Here is a 16,975-nt window from a genome sequence, read left to right on the forward strand (position 1 = left end):
AGATCAGAAAGGAGGCCCTGAGTCAGTCTAAACCCAGACTATTTACACCCAAAGCCCTTTTTTGGTCTGTTGGTCTTTGAAAACCTAGTCTGAATCAGTATATACAAGCCTCCTCAGAAGGCGGTACCTCTCGGGGGGTGTTTACAACCTGAGTGATTCACCTTTATCACCTTCCACTGTGTTTGGTTCCTGTAGAAGCTGTGGCAACCACCTCAACCCAGAGTTCCATACAATCCCTGGCCCCCCCTACACCATAACCTTCACACAGTATGGTTTTCCCAAAGCTATTGCAGGAGATTGCAATATCTGTCACACTCCAAACTTTGCATTATGTTAGAAAGAGAGCCTCTCCTGGGGCCTCTCCCTTTCCAACAACCTGATTCCCTCCACTGTCTGGCTCCCAAAGTATTTCATTATGTGGACCATTCCAAGGACTACTTTGCTGCCTACGCAAATAACAGGCTTGCCTACTTAAATGGTCCACCAGTCTGCATTCAGGACTTCCTCTTATTTGAAACATTATCAATCACTTAAAATAGTAGTTTATTGCTAGAGGTGGCCATCTCATTGAAAAGGAACCTTAGTGATCTTTGCATCTCTGAGGCTTTGGTTTGCAGGGGGACGTTTTCAGAATTGGTTAGGCAAACAACTGTCAGGGATGGTTTAGATATACTCAATCCCGCCTCAGTGCAGGAGGATTGACTAGCAAACCTCTTCAGGTCCCTTCCAGCCTTATATTTCTATGATTCTATCAGACTCTTAATTCCTTTTACTTTGCATTAGCTCACATCCTCCGAGTTTTGCTTTCAGTGTAAGGTCCAGGTCCACTGTGCTAAAGAAATTCGCACTAGTGTAACTAAAGCAGTGTAGTTAGGCTTACCCCAGTGTAGCTTACTATAGTGTGTTATTGTGTAAGCCCCAATTACATCCGATTTGGGTGTTGCTCATATGCAGGTTGTGGGTTCTGAGATGTCACTGCTTTGATGTAGTTACACCCGGGTGAACTTCTTTAATGTAGACAGAAACTCAGACAAATGTCAAACAAAACACTGAAACAGCCAAGGTTCACCCAATTTTCCACCAAACTTAAGCAGAACTGCGAGTTTCACCTGGTTTCAACATAAAACCATACATCAGTCCAGATTTTCTGAAACACAGTGAGCCTTTCTATATACAGCTGAAGACTGAAATTCTAATGAAGCAGAGTAGATAAGTTGCACGTGGTTTCAGGTTTCTTTGCAAACAATCCACATGGCTCTACTTATGACACTAGCAGTGTGAGAACCTAGGAAAAGGGACTGTAAGACCGACCAGTGTCCAACCTGCTTTAATAATGGGCTGGTGTCATATATCACATCACTTTTCACCAAGATGGTGCCTCCAGCAGTTGGCATAGACATGCCAATTGTAATTAAGCACTGAAAGACGTATATATTTCACGTTATCCCTGCTGACAAGTGCCTCCTACCCTGTGACCCATTGGGGCCCGATTCTGATCTCATTTACATTATTACATTAGTACATCCCCATTGATGTAAGTAGAGTAATTCCTCATTTAGTAATGTAACTGGAAGGTAGCCTCAGGCCCCTTTGGAGCAAAGTGGGTACATTTCTCCTTTAATGTTGGCCTTTCAGGACCAGGATCCCAGAGAGCTGCCTGGCTGCATGTGGTTTCATGCATCTGCTAAACCAGAGAGCTAAATGCAAGATTCGCAAAGAGAACAAAGGCTGGAATTGTGTGAGGCTCCCGGGTGACTTTTATTCCCCAAATAATTCAATGGTTTACAGTGAGAGACTTGCTTTCCCTAATTTCAAGCCACTCCACCTATGTGGTTTCAAAGGTTCAGCTGAAACTCTGGTGTTACTGAGCTTCTATTCCTCTTTGGAGTGATGATGAAAGCAGCAAGATAGGGGGAAAACCCCCCATCATGAATAAAACAGATCTAAAAAGAAAAATGTAGCAGTGATCCAAAGTTTATAGTGAAAGGTGCAGAGAAAGGGAGAAATTCTAATGGAAAAAACACATACAATATACAGATATGTGTTTGTTTTTATACTCTAGCACACTGTCAATTCCCAGCTAGTGATCATTAAAGCCTGTAGACTATTTGACCACCCCACCATACACAGGGGATAGCTTAAGGGGTCTTCTGTTTGGTTTATAGCTTACCCAGTCATCTAGAAGCAGTCAGTAATAATCCTAACCGGGGTCGGTTGCGCAACATATGTGGAAAGCTATTCAGTGCCAGAGGCTCTGATCTACTCCTTCAGCCACTCCCATGTGGTGAGACTATCCTCATCATCCATTTTGAAGAACAACTCATAAACTCCTTCCACATGGTTTACACAACCTCCTACAAGGCTGCACTACATTTTTCTCCATGCAAATAAATACGTCAACCTTTTCGTCTCCCTAGCTGAGTCCCAGAGAAAATGATTTGTCAGTGTTCATTTATGAAAAAGTAATTGAATTCTTTCTTGGTCATTAAAAATATTGACAGATGTTTACACTTACGCTGTAAATGAAAACTAAACTATGACCAGCCTGGAGTCATGCAGAGGGCCCACTGTTACCTCCTGATGCAAACTTCAGATTCCAGATGAATCCCAGATGCTCACTTCTACCATCAGAGTGTACACAAAGAGGACTGTGTTTATTGTCACTGCATGGTTATCTCAGCAGCATGTCCAACATAAAGCTGGGAGACTTGCTTTCAAGCTTTTTTTAAATTTTATTTTATTGGTAAAAAGGCTTGAACTTGTGTCTGGAAGGTGCCTGGGCTGGTGGACAAATGAGAAGTTTAATAGAAAATATATTAAAAATCCTTTGAAGCATACCTGTCTCTAGGGGCCCTGACTTTTTTATCTGTTTTTCTGCCACCAATAATCACAACTGCACTAGAGTGTTCTACTTTAAAAAGGGATGGGAGAATGCAACAAGATCCAATCTTCACAAACATATGGAAACTTTGTAAAAAGAACATGTGAAGCATGGAACAAAAAAAAACCACTTAAAGCACAGAAAGAATACTTTTCCTCCTGGCCTGCCCACCCAAAGAATCATTCATGATGCAGCAGCATAACCTGGCATGAAAAAGGTTGCATTATAATGGGGTGCACTAGATTTTCCAATGGGATCCACAAACATGGCAGGCTGAGAGTATTACTTGTGGCAAAGGGTTTGCTTGAAGACAGACCGAATACTTTGTGTGCATTTGCTTGTGTGTTATGGGCCCGAAATATCTCCCTCTGATGTCTATGAGAGAAGGATAGCGCCATATGTTTCGTTACAATTTCATGGTAATATGAAAATCTCCTTGCTACTTGGGCCACAAAATATGTAAGGGGAACAAGAGTCACTACAATCTTTCTGAGGGTCTTTTTCTTCCCTCCCTCCCCTGAACAAGACTGAATGATGAAACTCCTCCATTATTTGGGGATCAGATAGTACTATCTGGGCAAATACTGAACTGGGGGCAATGCAGAACCACATCACCACAGGGGAATCAACACAGGCATTGACCAGTGCACGGTGGAGCTACACCCATTTAAGTACAGCATACTGCGCCCGCACAGTCAGCTAGCGGATCTGACAGGAACAGGCGGGAAGTTGCGCTATGGGTCCACCTACTCCCACTGTCTCTGTGCTCCAAGTGGTAAGCATTTTGGTAACAGTCCTGTGTTCCCCTGGTGCAATCATGGCCAATCCTTATATGGGCTATAATAAAGGAATTAAGTGCAGGCAGCACCGTACTAAAGCTGGTTGGGAAAAGAGGGGTGTTTCAGTGGAAAATTAAGTCAGAAACAACAAAAACCCAATCTGAGGTCCACCCAAATTTTCCACAGAAAACTTTGTTTTCTGTGAAAGACTGAAAAAGGAAATAGTTAAATTCTGAAGTGTTACCACAGTGCTGCTGTTATAGTTGGCTTGCATGTGTGCGTGGTTTCTGGGTGCGCTTTTTTTAGCTGTGTGCAGATAGCTGGTTTAACTGAAATGCTGTTGCCTCGGTAGCATTGTTTAGGCTGCTTAGTGCTTTGGTTCTTGAAGCTTTAATGTTATTAGTAGATAGTGCAGCATGTTAGTCCAACAGACTTTGATGTTACTTATAGAGAAAGACCACAGACACGGTTCAGTGACAAAGGCACTTGGCCAGGTTTATTGCCATTAAGGCACAGTTTTAGTGCCCTGGCTTTTTGGTTACAGGTACTCTAACACATGAATGCCCTATGGCAAGGAATGGCTTAATTATCATTGGGACTCTCCTCTGCCCCCTGGGCTGAACAAAGTAGTACCCCAAAAATCATAGACTAAAACAACTAGCAAACAATGTACACACCATCTTACATATTTAATGACATTTGTTTGTTACCTTCTATCGTTCATGATATCTGGACAAAATCTGTCTATTCATTGTTTTGTCAAACCATCTTATCTTGTACCAGACTGGGATGTATCTGTACTAGCTGGAATATAAATATTTAGTGCCTAGTATACTAGCAACAGCTTTGCTAGTATATGTACTGAACAGTGAACTTGTAAATATTTGCTTTAATACATGGCTTGACTTTGGTTTATATCTTTGGTTTAGGACTCAGATCTTCTACCAGGCCCAGTGCTCCAGGCTCTCTCTCTCTCTCTACTATAGATATCTCACTGAAGTTGTAGTTCAGGTGCTTTATGCTCCCATTCTCCTTTATAGACTGGGCTTCCTGGCCAGACTACATCTCCCAGGATGCACCATGGTCATTCCCTTTTTGATGAAAAGAGGTGCTGCATCATGGCAGTTGCATGGTGGAGGTGCATCATGGGAGATGAGGTTTGACACAGGAACTCGACCCATAGAGGAGAACGGGAGCATGAGGAACACAAACTACCATTCCCATAGTGGCTTTTCAGAATCAAAATATTTTTATATTTGTCCAAAAACTTAAAACTTTGGGGAAGTTGGGCAGTCACTTTTTTAACCAAAAAAATCTGCAGAAGGGACACTTTTCATGAAAAAATTGTGTGGTTGAAAACTCAATTTTCCCACAGAAAACAGTTTTCATGGAAAATTTTCAGCCAGCCCTACTCTTTACTCCCTTACAAGGGTGACCAGAGTAACTTCAGACATTAAAGTAATGATCTACAAAATACATTTTTTTTTAAAAGGCTCTATGAGCCAAACATAAGCTAACAAGTCAAACAAATAGGACCAGACTTACAGCTGGTTTAAATTGGTGTAGCTTTGCCAATTTATACCAACTGAGGATCTGACCTGTACATTTCTTTATTATTTTTATTACAGTAAGAAAACCAGCCACAAATATTTTCTTGAAATTTTCCCTTCCTTCCACCACCACCTCTGTCCCTAGGCTGGAAGTCTGTCTGGTAAGTTTTAGGCTGGTTTTATGGACCATTTATGTGTTTTGGAGAAGAACGTTTCTATAGTGGAAAGGCTGACATAGTCTTAACTATATCACTGCAAACACAACACTATATGGAAAAGGGAAACTGTGTCAAGAAGAAGATATTTTCTTGCGGGACGCATTGCTGGAGGCCGTAGTCCAAATATTATTCAGCTAAGTTTGGAATATTAACACTTTTTCCAAGGGAGGGGCTAAATACAATTAATGTCCCCCTACCTACATATTACAAACAAATACACAGCTTCTAATTAAGACCTGAATCCAGGAAAACATCCCTACTCAGGAACAGCACTATGACCAGGATCAGTATGGATACTGTCCCTTAACACTTTATAATCATTAAAACTAAGTTCCCAGCTCAGTGGCTTTGTCTCTCTTATGCTCAGATTCCTATGGTTAAAGGAGTCATTCTACACCTTATTTACCATGCCTAGCATGTTTGGTACTGCAATTTCTTTCCTCTTGTTAAATTTACAAACAAGTTGAAGACAGAACTAGGGTCATTTCCTGATTATCATAGAGAAGAAATAATTCCAAAGTGAATTACAGTTTAGTCTACGATACAGATGATGGAAAGGATTTGTGGCAGCAACTGCTTTGCTTTTGGATTTTACTGTCTCCCTTATTCTGCCTCTTTCTCCACAACACTTGCTGGCTGACTAAAGAGAGGGGGAACTGCCACATTCTATGAATTTTCCTTCCTGAATCACAAGAAACTTTAGCATGTAAGTGTTTGTCATGGTCAGGGTACCTAGAGGGCTGAATAAAAGACATTGTTCATAGCGGAGTGATAAATACAGAACAGTTTACGGGGATCTATTAATTCCAAAGATTCTTGGCTATTCTGGTGAAGATATACATACACATTATGATGATGAATGTGTTAGGGATAGACAGAGACAGATAGAATTATTACTGGGTGTGAAAGCGTGTGTGAGAGTAGTGATGGTGTCCTCTTAAGAAAACATTTATGAACTCCTTAAAGTAACACATTTGATCCACTCTTTACTTTACAACACACATGGCCGATGATGCCACAACATATTTCCACTGGTATGATTCTTGAAGTAAAGAAACTCTTTGTGATGCCTATAATTCGGTCATCTCACATCTGTTCAGTTACATCTCCAATAGCAAAAGCCCTTTCCTATTTGCTTATTACCATGATACGTCTAGCTGCTTGCTCCTTTTTGTTTCTAATAAATAACACTTTGCACGCCTGATGTGTTTTCCAGCTCTGTATTTGAAAGTGTTTTGCAAACATTAATATATTAAGCCTCACAACACCCCTTTGAAGTAAGTGTAGTGTTGGGTGACTGGATAGCTCAAGCGATCAGGAATGAACTTCAAGTGAACACCAATCTCCATTAAAGTCAATGGCAAAACTTTCATTGACTTCAACAGGGAAGTTTCTTTACTTCAAGAATTTTGCCCTTCATCTCTAAGTCATGATGCCCAAGGCAATCATGAGCAATCAAAGATTCAATGGTCGTTGGGTGAGCCACGTGAAACAAACTGGTGAGAGTCTAATTTCCAATGGGCAGGTATCCACAGCATCGCAGAACACCCCACTGCAATTGGGGGACACGGTTTCACTCTCAGTACAGTGTCCAGGAACTGACTGAGTCGGGAGGCTGAATTAACCCCTCACACTGAGAGTTGAGTGGACTGGACATTGTGAGGAAACTAGCACTGCTACTGATGAACCAGTTCTGTGGTTAGATCAGGAAATCCATGGCTGTCCCACAGAAAGAGGCTAATGCTTTAAAAAAAATGATGAATTTATGAATGTATTTATTCACTCACCTTATTCTTTGTGCTCACAGCATTATGAAGAAGGCAGAGGCTGTTATTCTGTTACATTTTGAAGCCAATACTTAAAAAAAAATTGCTGTGTGTTTGCACTTTATTTCTCCTAAGTACAAGCATAAAATAATCTTCCATACAAAGGTCAACCCTTAGAACTCTGTTTCTTTCTAGACATATATAGCTAAATAAATGCTTCGGTAGATGGGTGATTTTGAATCTTTTAGACTCCAAAGGGATAATATTATTTGTATTATTGCTTTTGTTTCATTTCATAAAGGAACTTGGGGTAAATAAAGCAGGCGGGATGCAGATTTAAATCATTAGGGACCCCAGAAGGTCTAAAATATCTCAAATTATTGCAAACTTTTGCATGAGCCAATTACTGTGTGGAGATAAACACTGCCTAATGTGGGTTATTTTGAAACTAATTTGTAAGGAAACACTCCTCTCCCTTTGTGCAAATGGCAGAAGCTTAAGAAAAAAAATATACTGAGTTCTTACTTACAAGTAGCATTATTTCTTATTATGATGAGAACTAGATCAACTCCACCTACACATTTCACCTTCACTGCAGAGAACACGTCTTACTAATCATATCTTCAAGTTCCCTTGCTTTATCCAGTTTCAGTGGGATGCGCTAACTTGATTTTCCCTTCACTTACATTACTTTTGATCTGACAGCCAGTCCCATTACAATCAAAAATGCAGAAGTGAAGCAGACAAGGAAATTGGCAGCTACAGGTGTTCACTAGGTAGCCGGGGGAGGAGGAGAGTCAAGAGAATGGATTACCAATTTAACAGAGGATATTCATGTTATCTGTGGAGGGGATTCTCAGTAACAGTTATGGAAATTAATAATACTGTCATTTAGCATGGCAATTAATTGCCTTCCATGCTAATGTGAATTATAATTAATAGGAACATTTGCTAATTAAAATTTGAATTAACCCCAGTATCTTCTATTTTAATTATAATCACAACCAGTTTGCTTTATTTAAAATGCATAAAATTTTTCACCTCTCTATTTGCTTCTCCTCCCATCACTCTTCTCTTGTCTGGAACAAACTTACCAAATTTCTCACTTCTGTCTGTTCAGACAATCTTGCTACTGTCAGCACAAGAGCTACTTCTGCAGTTCCAGCCATCTGGAAGAGTCTCTTTAGAGCTTCCACTTACTGACTGTATTTTCAAATCCCATCTGGCAGTGTGGCCTAGTGGATAGGAGACCCAGGATAAATTTCAAGTTCTGACATTGGGTGACTTCGGACAAATAATTTCCCCTGTCGGTGCCTCAATTTCCACATCAATAAAATGGGGATAATAGGATTGACCTCCTTTGTAAAGACCTCTCTCTCTTTGTTTCTCCTTTCTCAAATAATAAAGTAACTTTGCAGTAGCAATTGCATTATTTAATTCTGTATGGGCTTTCCATAAAAATCATTAAAATCTGCATCGTATTACATATTTGTGCACTGTTTACCATGTAAAAATAATATAAATTAGGGATAGAATTTTCAAACTTGGGTCACTAAATTTAAAGAGCCTAAGTGAATGTGGTCTGATTTTCAGAGGTGCTGAGCAACCACAACTCCCGCTGACTTTAGTATTAAATGAGCAGCTACTTAGCTGCAGTTACTGGCTCAACAAACTTGCAAGCTTTGCTGAAAAAGTATTAAAGTGAAGTTTTTGCATTTAGCTAATGGCAGTAATAGGAGATCACAATTTTTCAAGTTTTGACCAAAAATGGGCGGAAAAAATATACCACGATTTTCAATAACTTTCCCCCCATTTGTTGACCAACTATAAAGATTTTTCAAATTTCATTTAAAAAAAGAAAAGCTTTCTTTGACGTTCTGGCCCTACTTTTCAATCAGCTCTATTCAGCAATAAGTGATTGACATATTTATGACACATGTCAATTAATTATGGAGCCTAGAGGTGCAATCACAGAGAGAGAGAGAGCGCTTGAGAAAAGGGGATGTGCTGAATGAGCGACCTGACAAATAACGTATTTTCATCTCAGCAGTGGCTCTGATGCCATGGTGATGGGTGACGTTATAACACTATAGATAAATGTTGTTAGATGGAATGTGTGTTGCTTTCAAACACTAAGAGAGAATCCATGTCACATGTTATTTCTATCATGACAAAAAGGGAATCAAGTATTATACAAACATAATTACACAAGTCTCTTCCCTGAATAATTTACATTCTAAGGTCCCATGTCTACAAACTCTTACATGCTTAACTTGAAGCACATGAGGAACGCTACTGACGCCCATCATTTCACAGCCACAAGGGTTAGTATAGTGTAGCAAAGAGACAGGACTCTGTTGTAATGTCTATAAAAGGGATTTCTTTGGCAATGAGTTGCTGCCAAAGTTAACGTGTTCTTGATGACAGAAAGCTCACATGTCCAGGAATTATTCTACTAGGACACTCAACCAGACTTTAATCTTGGTGTAATTTCTGCCAGTCTTCCTAGGCAGGACTGAATAACTACATCAAAGTGTGACAAGGAGAAGAAAAAGTCAGGAAAAGGTTAAAGGATCTCTGCCTATCATATGATCGAGTGGGGGTATATAAGGAAGAAGAAGCTGGGCCTAGGTTTGTCTCTTCGCCTGGCTGGTGTAGACCAGAGGAAAGCCTTTGGACACCATAGCTAACCTTTGTTAGTGAAGTTGTTTTATTTTGTGTAGTGACTTTGTGTTTAAAGATAAACCGGGACCTGAGGCAAGGACCTTATAAGGACTTGAGTGTAGGGTTTGCTTCCTGTCTCAGGCTGGTAAAACAGCCCACAAGCCAACACTAGGATACACCTCCCTCCTCCCTGCCTTACTTTATTTCACTTCTTTTAAAAGCAGAGGAATTATAAGATTCTCAGTTGCTCTATAGAGACAGACCCTATTAAGTACTGGCAGAACTGAGCAGAGAGAATGAATTCCCTCTTCACTGTGTGTATACATCTCACATTAGAAATGGCATTTTAGGCTTTTCAAGAGAATCTAACAGCGTCATAGACCCAGTCCAATGGCCACTGAAGTCAATGGAAAGATGCCCACTGATTTCACTGGTCATTGGATCCAATCCCTCTCTTTTAACTTCCTGGTGAGGTAACTACTTTTAATTCAGACCTGAGATTTTTTATAGCATGTTAAATCCAAAGGCTTGGCCAACTGTAACCTGATGATGCATTCAATTCTGCTGCTCATTTTCTTCGTCTTTGAGACTTGACAAGTTAAAATTTACGCGTACATGAAGAAATAAGATACATTCATCCTTTACAAATGATGCTTTTTACAGGCTGTGTGGAACTGGCAGAACTTTGCTTCAATGATGAAAGGGATTTAGGAGACAGTCTGACTCTAAACAGTGAACAGTTTCAGCGTGAAGCAGAATTCCTCAGATCTAAGCAGCAGTAAAATTGGCAGTGGGTATAAATTCAGGAAGTTTAGGCATGCTTTTTTGGGCTTGTTGTTTTGGACAGTGTCCAATGATAGAAACACTATCTTTGCAACTTGGCAATTAGTGATGTCAGGAGCAACTCTGTGGAGATGGTGCCCTTCAGACAGATAGGGAGGGAGACAAGAAAGGGTCTCAACAGGGGTATGAGTAGGGTGCTTTTGTTTTGGTCTCTGTGCTGTTACTTTCCTGTTTAGGTTGAGGTGGAGTTGGCAGCACCACAGGAGGGACTTTCCTCCGCATTGTGGCCCACGTATGCAGCTTCAGAGGCACACAGGAGCCAAAAAAAGTCTTTTAGCCAACCAGAGGAGAATTCCCCCCTACAGGCACCGTGAAAGACACCCATAGGCTTCCCTGCAAAGGTCTCTTCACAAGCAGTGAACCAGAGAGTGTGCCCAGGTCAACACTGTAGTTGGAGCCACTATGACCATTCTGAGCAGCTCTGTGTCCCAGGTTGAATTGCTATATAAGCATATCTGTGAGGTTCCTAAGTTGCAACATAGGCTGTTTTGAATCCTGATCAGCTTAAATCCCCCTTTACTGCAGAGACAATCTCATACCAAGTGGGGTTTTTTGTTATGGTCATGTCTCTAATGTTTTTCCTTTCTTTGCTAGAACAATAGCTGACGTATGGGACTGTAACAGCACGCCAGGTAACTTTTAGAGCATGTCTGCACTTGGAGCTGGTGCTGTGTTTCCCAGCTTGCGTAGACATACTCACACTAACTTTCATCAAGTTAGCCTGCTAAAAATAGCAGTGTAGCTGTGGTAGCATGGGTAGCATGTGAAATACCGCTCTAAAAATGGAGGAATTGACTTATGAGGAAACAGCAATAATAATATTTTTAAAGCGCGTGTTTTACAGCTTGATGAAATGTTGATTCAGGCAGATACCGTCCCACTCTCTGAAGCTATTTGATGGATGCAGAGGTATGCTAGGAGAAGCATTGCTTTGGCTAGTCAAAAGGGGATGTAATCAAGAATAAGGGAATGAAACTGCACAAAGGGAAACGGTCTGACAATGAAGCCTATTATTAGACTGTCTCTGGAAGGAAGTGGTGGAGATCTAGTCTGTGTTCTGATACTATTATGGAAACTGGAGTGGAAAAGCACTTGAAAATACAGTGAGGGAAGCAGTCGAGATAATAGGCCTTTCCCAGCACTGACCCCCACGGGCCCAGTTCAGCTGTCAATTACCCTAGTGGAATTCCTTGGGTCTGCATGAGTGTAAAGATCAGAATTTTGCCTTCTTAGCCTACGTTTGTGTAGGGACCAGCTAGGACCAGCTGCTGGCCTGTCCCCTAGATAACCGTGCTGCTAGGCAACCAGTGAGTCCAGCTGCACTGCCTGGGAACTCAGAGTGGCCACAGCCCCTGGCTGGCTGCTGGTTTGGCAGCCTTATAAGCTGGCCTCCATGGCAGTTCAATGGCTGCTCGACGTATACCGTGCCCTTGTTCCAGCCCCTGCTCTCTGCTCATTTCATCCTCCAGCTCTGCCTCTGGCTTATGCCTCTTGTTATGGTTGACCCTCTGTTCTGGCATTTGGCTTCAGTCTCTCCAGTACAGATCCCTGGCTCAGAACTCTGGTTTATCCGCTCTGGCTTCGGCTTCTGCCCCTCCAATACTGACCTTTGGCTGGTTTTTTAGACTTTGCCCACCCTGGACAGAGCTCTAACCCGTAGGCTGAACTCTCGCCCTCACCACTAGGCCTGACCACCCACAGCATGGTCAGACACTATATGCGAACTAAAGGTGTGGACCACTCATCTACAGATATATTGTACCTTCAAGTACTTTCAGTGTGCGAAAGGGTGGCAGGATGTATGAACCTGTGTAACTGCTTTCCTCTACCTGAACCTCTACAGTTGAGATTTTCAGGGTTGCCTAAGGGATTTAGCCACACAAACCCTGACTTGTAATTAATGGGTGGGATTTTGAAAAGAGCCCAAGTGACTTCAGAGACCAACTCCCATGAACTTTCAATGGAACTTGTGCTCCTAAGTCAGTTAGGAATTTTTCAGAGTTCTAGCCCATGGGAGTAGTGTGGCTAAATCCCCTAGTCAGCATTGCCCATATCAACCCTAGATTTCTAAGAAGCCTGTCTGCGGGAGCAGATGCCAGTTTGTTGATTCCCTTAATCTAAAATGAGACATTCAGACTGAAAGGATATAGGCCCAGATCCACATGTTGAGCACCCCATTGTGAAGCTCAACATTACAGCACCTAGAAAAATCACTAGAACACCGCTGCCATCCACAAAGCTGAAGTTTGGCCCCTAGGCTCCCTATACAGTGAATGAGGAGAGAGAGGCGCCTAAGAATGCGATCCACAAAAGTCAGTGCCTCCCCATCTAAGCGAGGCAATGGGAAAATCTGATGAAAGGTGTGTAGGAAGGCCTACCCTTCTCACAGAGATAGGATCCTAAGTCCAGACAGCAGGGACGTACTTAGCTCTGTTAGCAGTCCACAACTGAGAGCCTTCTCCTACAGTCAGATGGCTTAACCATCTCAGATGTTTCTTGAGAGAAAGAGTTTGGGTACTTCTACACTGCAAAAAACCACAAGTGGAGTGAATCTTAGCAACTGGGTCAGCTGACTCAGGCTCCTGCTGTGGGGCTAAAAATAGCAGTGTAGATGTCCCTGCTCAGGCTGGATTCCCGGCTATGAAACCCAGCAAGGTGTAAAGTCTCAGAGCACAGGGTCCCAGCTTGAGCGGGAACATCTACACTACTATTTTTTAGCTCCGTAGTGAGTGCCCTCCAGCTTAATGGTGAGGAAGTTTGCACTGCCTCCTTTCAAACTACACCTTGTGTTAGGATAATTGGAGGACTTCATTTCTCTAGGGCTGTCAAGTCAGCACCTTTCATGAGAGCTAATGTCACATAAAGGCAGAGAATGAACAGTTAGTACCAGACCATAGGGCAAAATTTCCCAAGATCTCAGCACCCAACAGCTCCTATTTAGGCAGCTAAGTAAGTGCCAGAAGTTTGAGAGAGTTCAGAACACAAGGTTACCTACCTAGGAGTTTTGCACTATGAAAATCTGGCCCTTTGTTTATATTGTTGCTCTGAAGTCTTCTTATGTATAAGATGCTGTGTAAATGGACTCTTTCCACACCCCTCACTATCAGTTCTGTTTACAGCTCAGTTTTACTGGACTCTTAAGGGCTTATCTACATGGCGCAGCAATGCGCATCAACATTTGTGCACTAACTGGCCCATGTAGTCCCCTGTGGATAACCCCTAAAGGTTATCTTAGTGCTTGCCAGTAGGGTCTACTCCGACCAGTTAATGCACAACACATTGGTGTGTGTTAGCTTTCACACCTATCTATTGAGCACTGCCATATCACGTAAACTAGCCCTAAGTCAATTTCTTTAACCACCCCCTCACCTCCACCTACAGTTACTTTTCACTGCATAATGCAAGAAAGGCTTCAGGAAAAAAAAAGTCACATCAACTCCGTGAAATGCTTCATGCTTCCATGGAATGTAGAAGACTATACACTTGCAATTATACTGGGTCGTTGGGGGTTCAGGGGAACTAAAGGAAGTACAAGACTATATCTGGAAATATCATGGACCAGTTGATTTGACTGTTTGAAGAAGCAGCCACCTGTGGAGTGAACATGGAATTCAACTTGAAAACTGGAGCAGTTCAGCAAAGAAAATGTGAATATTTTGATTTTTTTTTTAAACCCAACTTCCTGGTTCAGGAGTTAGACTATAAAAACTCTCCCCCATTCGCTGTTGAGATATTTAACTTTTTCTTTCCTCTGTCCTTGAATGCTCAGGGGAGGTTGGCACCATAGGTAATTTGACTCCTATATATGGGGGGGGGGGGGGGCAGCACCAGTAAGGCCAATGGGCTACGTGTGTGTCTGGTGGGAAATTCCATGCCTATCCAAGGCTTACAGTTTGGGGGAGGCAATGTCCCCCCTGCTCCCACCAAATTATGCCCATGGTTGGCACTTTCCATCCTTTAATTCTAGGGGAACCCCCCCCAAAAGCATACCTAAGAATGGGAGGGAAAGCCTAGTATTCAACCCTGCTTAGGCTTTGGTTTTAAAGAGACCCATTTTTAAAGCAATAACAAAACAAAGAATTTAGAAAAGTGAAGCAAGAGTGAGTATTTCACAAGATAGCCCAAGATATTGGGCTATTATTTGCCAGGTTTACTTGAGCAAACGTATACCCCACGTTTCCAGGTACCTGTGAGTCTTGTTTCATGGAATAAATGGGAGCGTGTGCTAGGACATGGTCTCTCTCCCCTGAGCCCAATAAAAAGATTGTTGGGAGACCCATCATTCAGCAGCTGTAGGCCAAAGACTCAGGCTTCAGAGGTGGACTGTGAATTCGGAGGACACCTCCAAGGGGGAAGCTACATTGTGTAAAAATGTTTACACAAAATGGCATGTTCAGATGAGAGATCCCCTTCCTGTCTGGACCAGTTTCCTTTTACTACTATTCTTACATTATATTAGATTACTACTATCACTTCATTTGGAGAGGCAAAAGAGTAAGAGGATAGGGTTGATCACCGTACTGAAGAGCTGCTGTGAGCATTACTGGGGAAGGGAAGACGACGGTGCCCTGATTACCTCTGCACTGAAGAACTACAGCCAGATACGAATGAGAAAGCTGGCGCCTCCCTACAAAGAGCTGCTGTCTTAGAGATGTTGGAGGCTCACACATGTCCACATCATGGGGGGGCTGGAGGAAATAGGCCGAATCCCATTTGATAAACTAGCAGAAACCAGGCCCATACCCAGAGAGCTGTAAACATCAGGGATGGAGGCAAGGCCCTAGCCTCCCCACGCTTTAAATGCTTGTGTAATGGCTGGCATATTGGGAATTGAACTGGGGAACCTTCAGAGCTAAAAATGCAAGTTCTTGCACCAGAGTCAGGTTTTGTATCTGGGGGTGTAGCAAGACAGAGTCATCATAGATGGGGCTGAAAGGAGAACGCACCACACCCTGAGCTGGGCATTACACTAGAGCTACCACCAGCAGACAAAAGACAAGAGTAGGTTCGGCACCCTCTGAAAGGCCACTGCCACCACTGGTGAATAGCAGTGATTGTCACCATGTGACAGTCCTTGCTGTTTGGAGGAGGAAGGTGTCACCAGCATTCCCTGGATCCCCAAAGATCTTACCACCATCAGAAGTTGGTGGATGTATCTGAGGCCTGCTATGGAGGGGGACACATCCAGAGAAGGAGCTGGGCCTATGGAGAATCCCAGTGGGCAGCACGGAGGAAGGGGAACTCCACGTGTTTAGCTCAGATGCTTTTCTCACCGCCTTTATTTCTGAGGTTTGTCCTTCGATGCAAAGTCTCTTGCTTTGGCAACTTGGCTTTCACTGCCACTGCCCAAGCTTTATCAAATCTGTGGGTAAACCTAAAACATGTGCCTTCAGCACAGTCAACCTGGCACCTTTCAAAAGCAATGAATTGACTGTAAAACATAGCACCCCAAGACGTGTATAAATGTATATATGTCTGTTTTGAAAGAGGCCACATGTTAAATATAGTGCTATATAAAATGTATACATTTGAAAGATGTAGTTGAGCCTAGTTTATGACTTCAAATATTTTCCACATGTTATCACATATTTCAGACAGTTTACCAGTCATATAAAATTAGTTTCTCTTTTAAAAGGATGTAGTTCTTTTTTTAGCTAGTTAAAAAAAGTTTTTTTTTCTTCTTTCCATACAAGTTAAATCCAGAAAGTTTCTTCAGTATCTGGGCACACAGAATACAGGAAAGACAAGAAAAGCAACTGTAGCTAAAGTAAATGTGGGTGCCTAAATAAGCCATGTGCGTCTCTTAAAGATTCTCACAAACTCAAATAGTCTTTTTGGCACCATTCCAGCACTTAAGAAGTATATAAGGCTGGACGGCTTTCTGAAAGATCTGCTCTAGCTCAGACAGAAATTGCAAGTTTGATGCAGACATTACTGGGCAAGATCCTTTGTCTTGTGTCATGCGGGGAGGTCATACTAGATGATCAGAATGGTCCCGTCTGGCCCTAACATCTACAAGACTACGAGTAGCAAAAGTTTCTGATGATTTCACTAGGAGCCAAATTAAGCCTATTAGATGCCCACATGCCAATGGATTGCCAAATATGGCAATTGTATGCCCTATTAAAGTGGCCACATTTAAAGATTGGAACGCCCTACATGCTGATCTACTGTTAAGCTCAAAAAAAGTAATTCAAAATTTTTATATAGTTGAGAATCCACATCAGAAAAAAAAATCAAATTAGAGTGTTTCTAATGCCGGATGTTTCCTTCT

At 42.1% G+C, this 16,975-nt stretch overlaps 1 protein-coding gene across 4 annotated transcripts in view; it reads right to left on the reverse strand.

The window, feature by feature from the left end:
• Positions 1–8,407, reverse strand: part of PALM2AKAP2 (PALM2 and AKAP2 fusion) — a 394,465-nt gene extending 386,058 nt beyond the window's left edge. Inside the window, exon 1 of one of the 4 annotated variants that reach the window (XM_067553247.1) lies at positions 8,289–8,407. In XM_067553247.1, the coding sequence (XP_067409348.1) occupies positions 8,289–8,363 (75 nt within the window). In that variant the 5' untranslated portion in view covers positions 8,364–8,407. The remainder of the gene's footprint in view (positions 1–8,288) is intronic. The other 3 variants (XM_067553252.1, XM_067553245.1, XM_067553248.1) reach the window with 3 other exon arrangements.
• Between the last annotated feature and the right edge of the window lie 8,568 nt (positions 8,408–16,975).

The sequence above is a fragment of the Emydura macquarii genome, unplaced genomic scaffold (genome assembly GCF_026122565.2).
Source record: "Emydura macquarii macquarii isolate MOO-44397 ecotype Brisbane River unplaced genomic scaffold, CSIRO-AGI_Emac_v2 contig_1451, whole genome shotgun sequence".
Lineage (NCBI taxonomy): Eukaryota > Metazoa > Chordata > Testudines > Chelidae > Emydura > Emydura macquarii.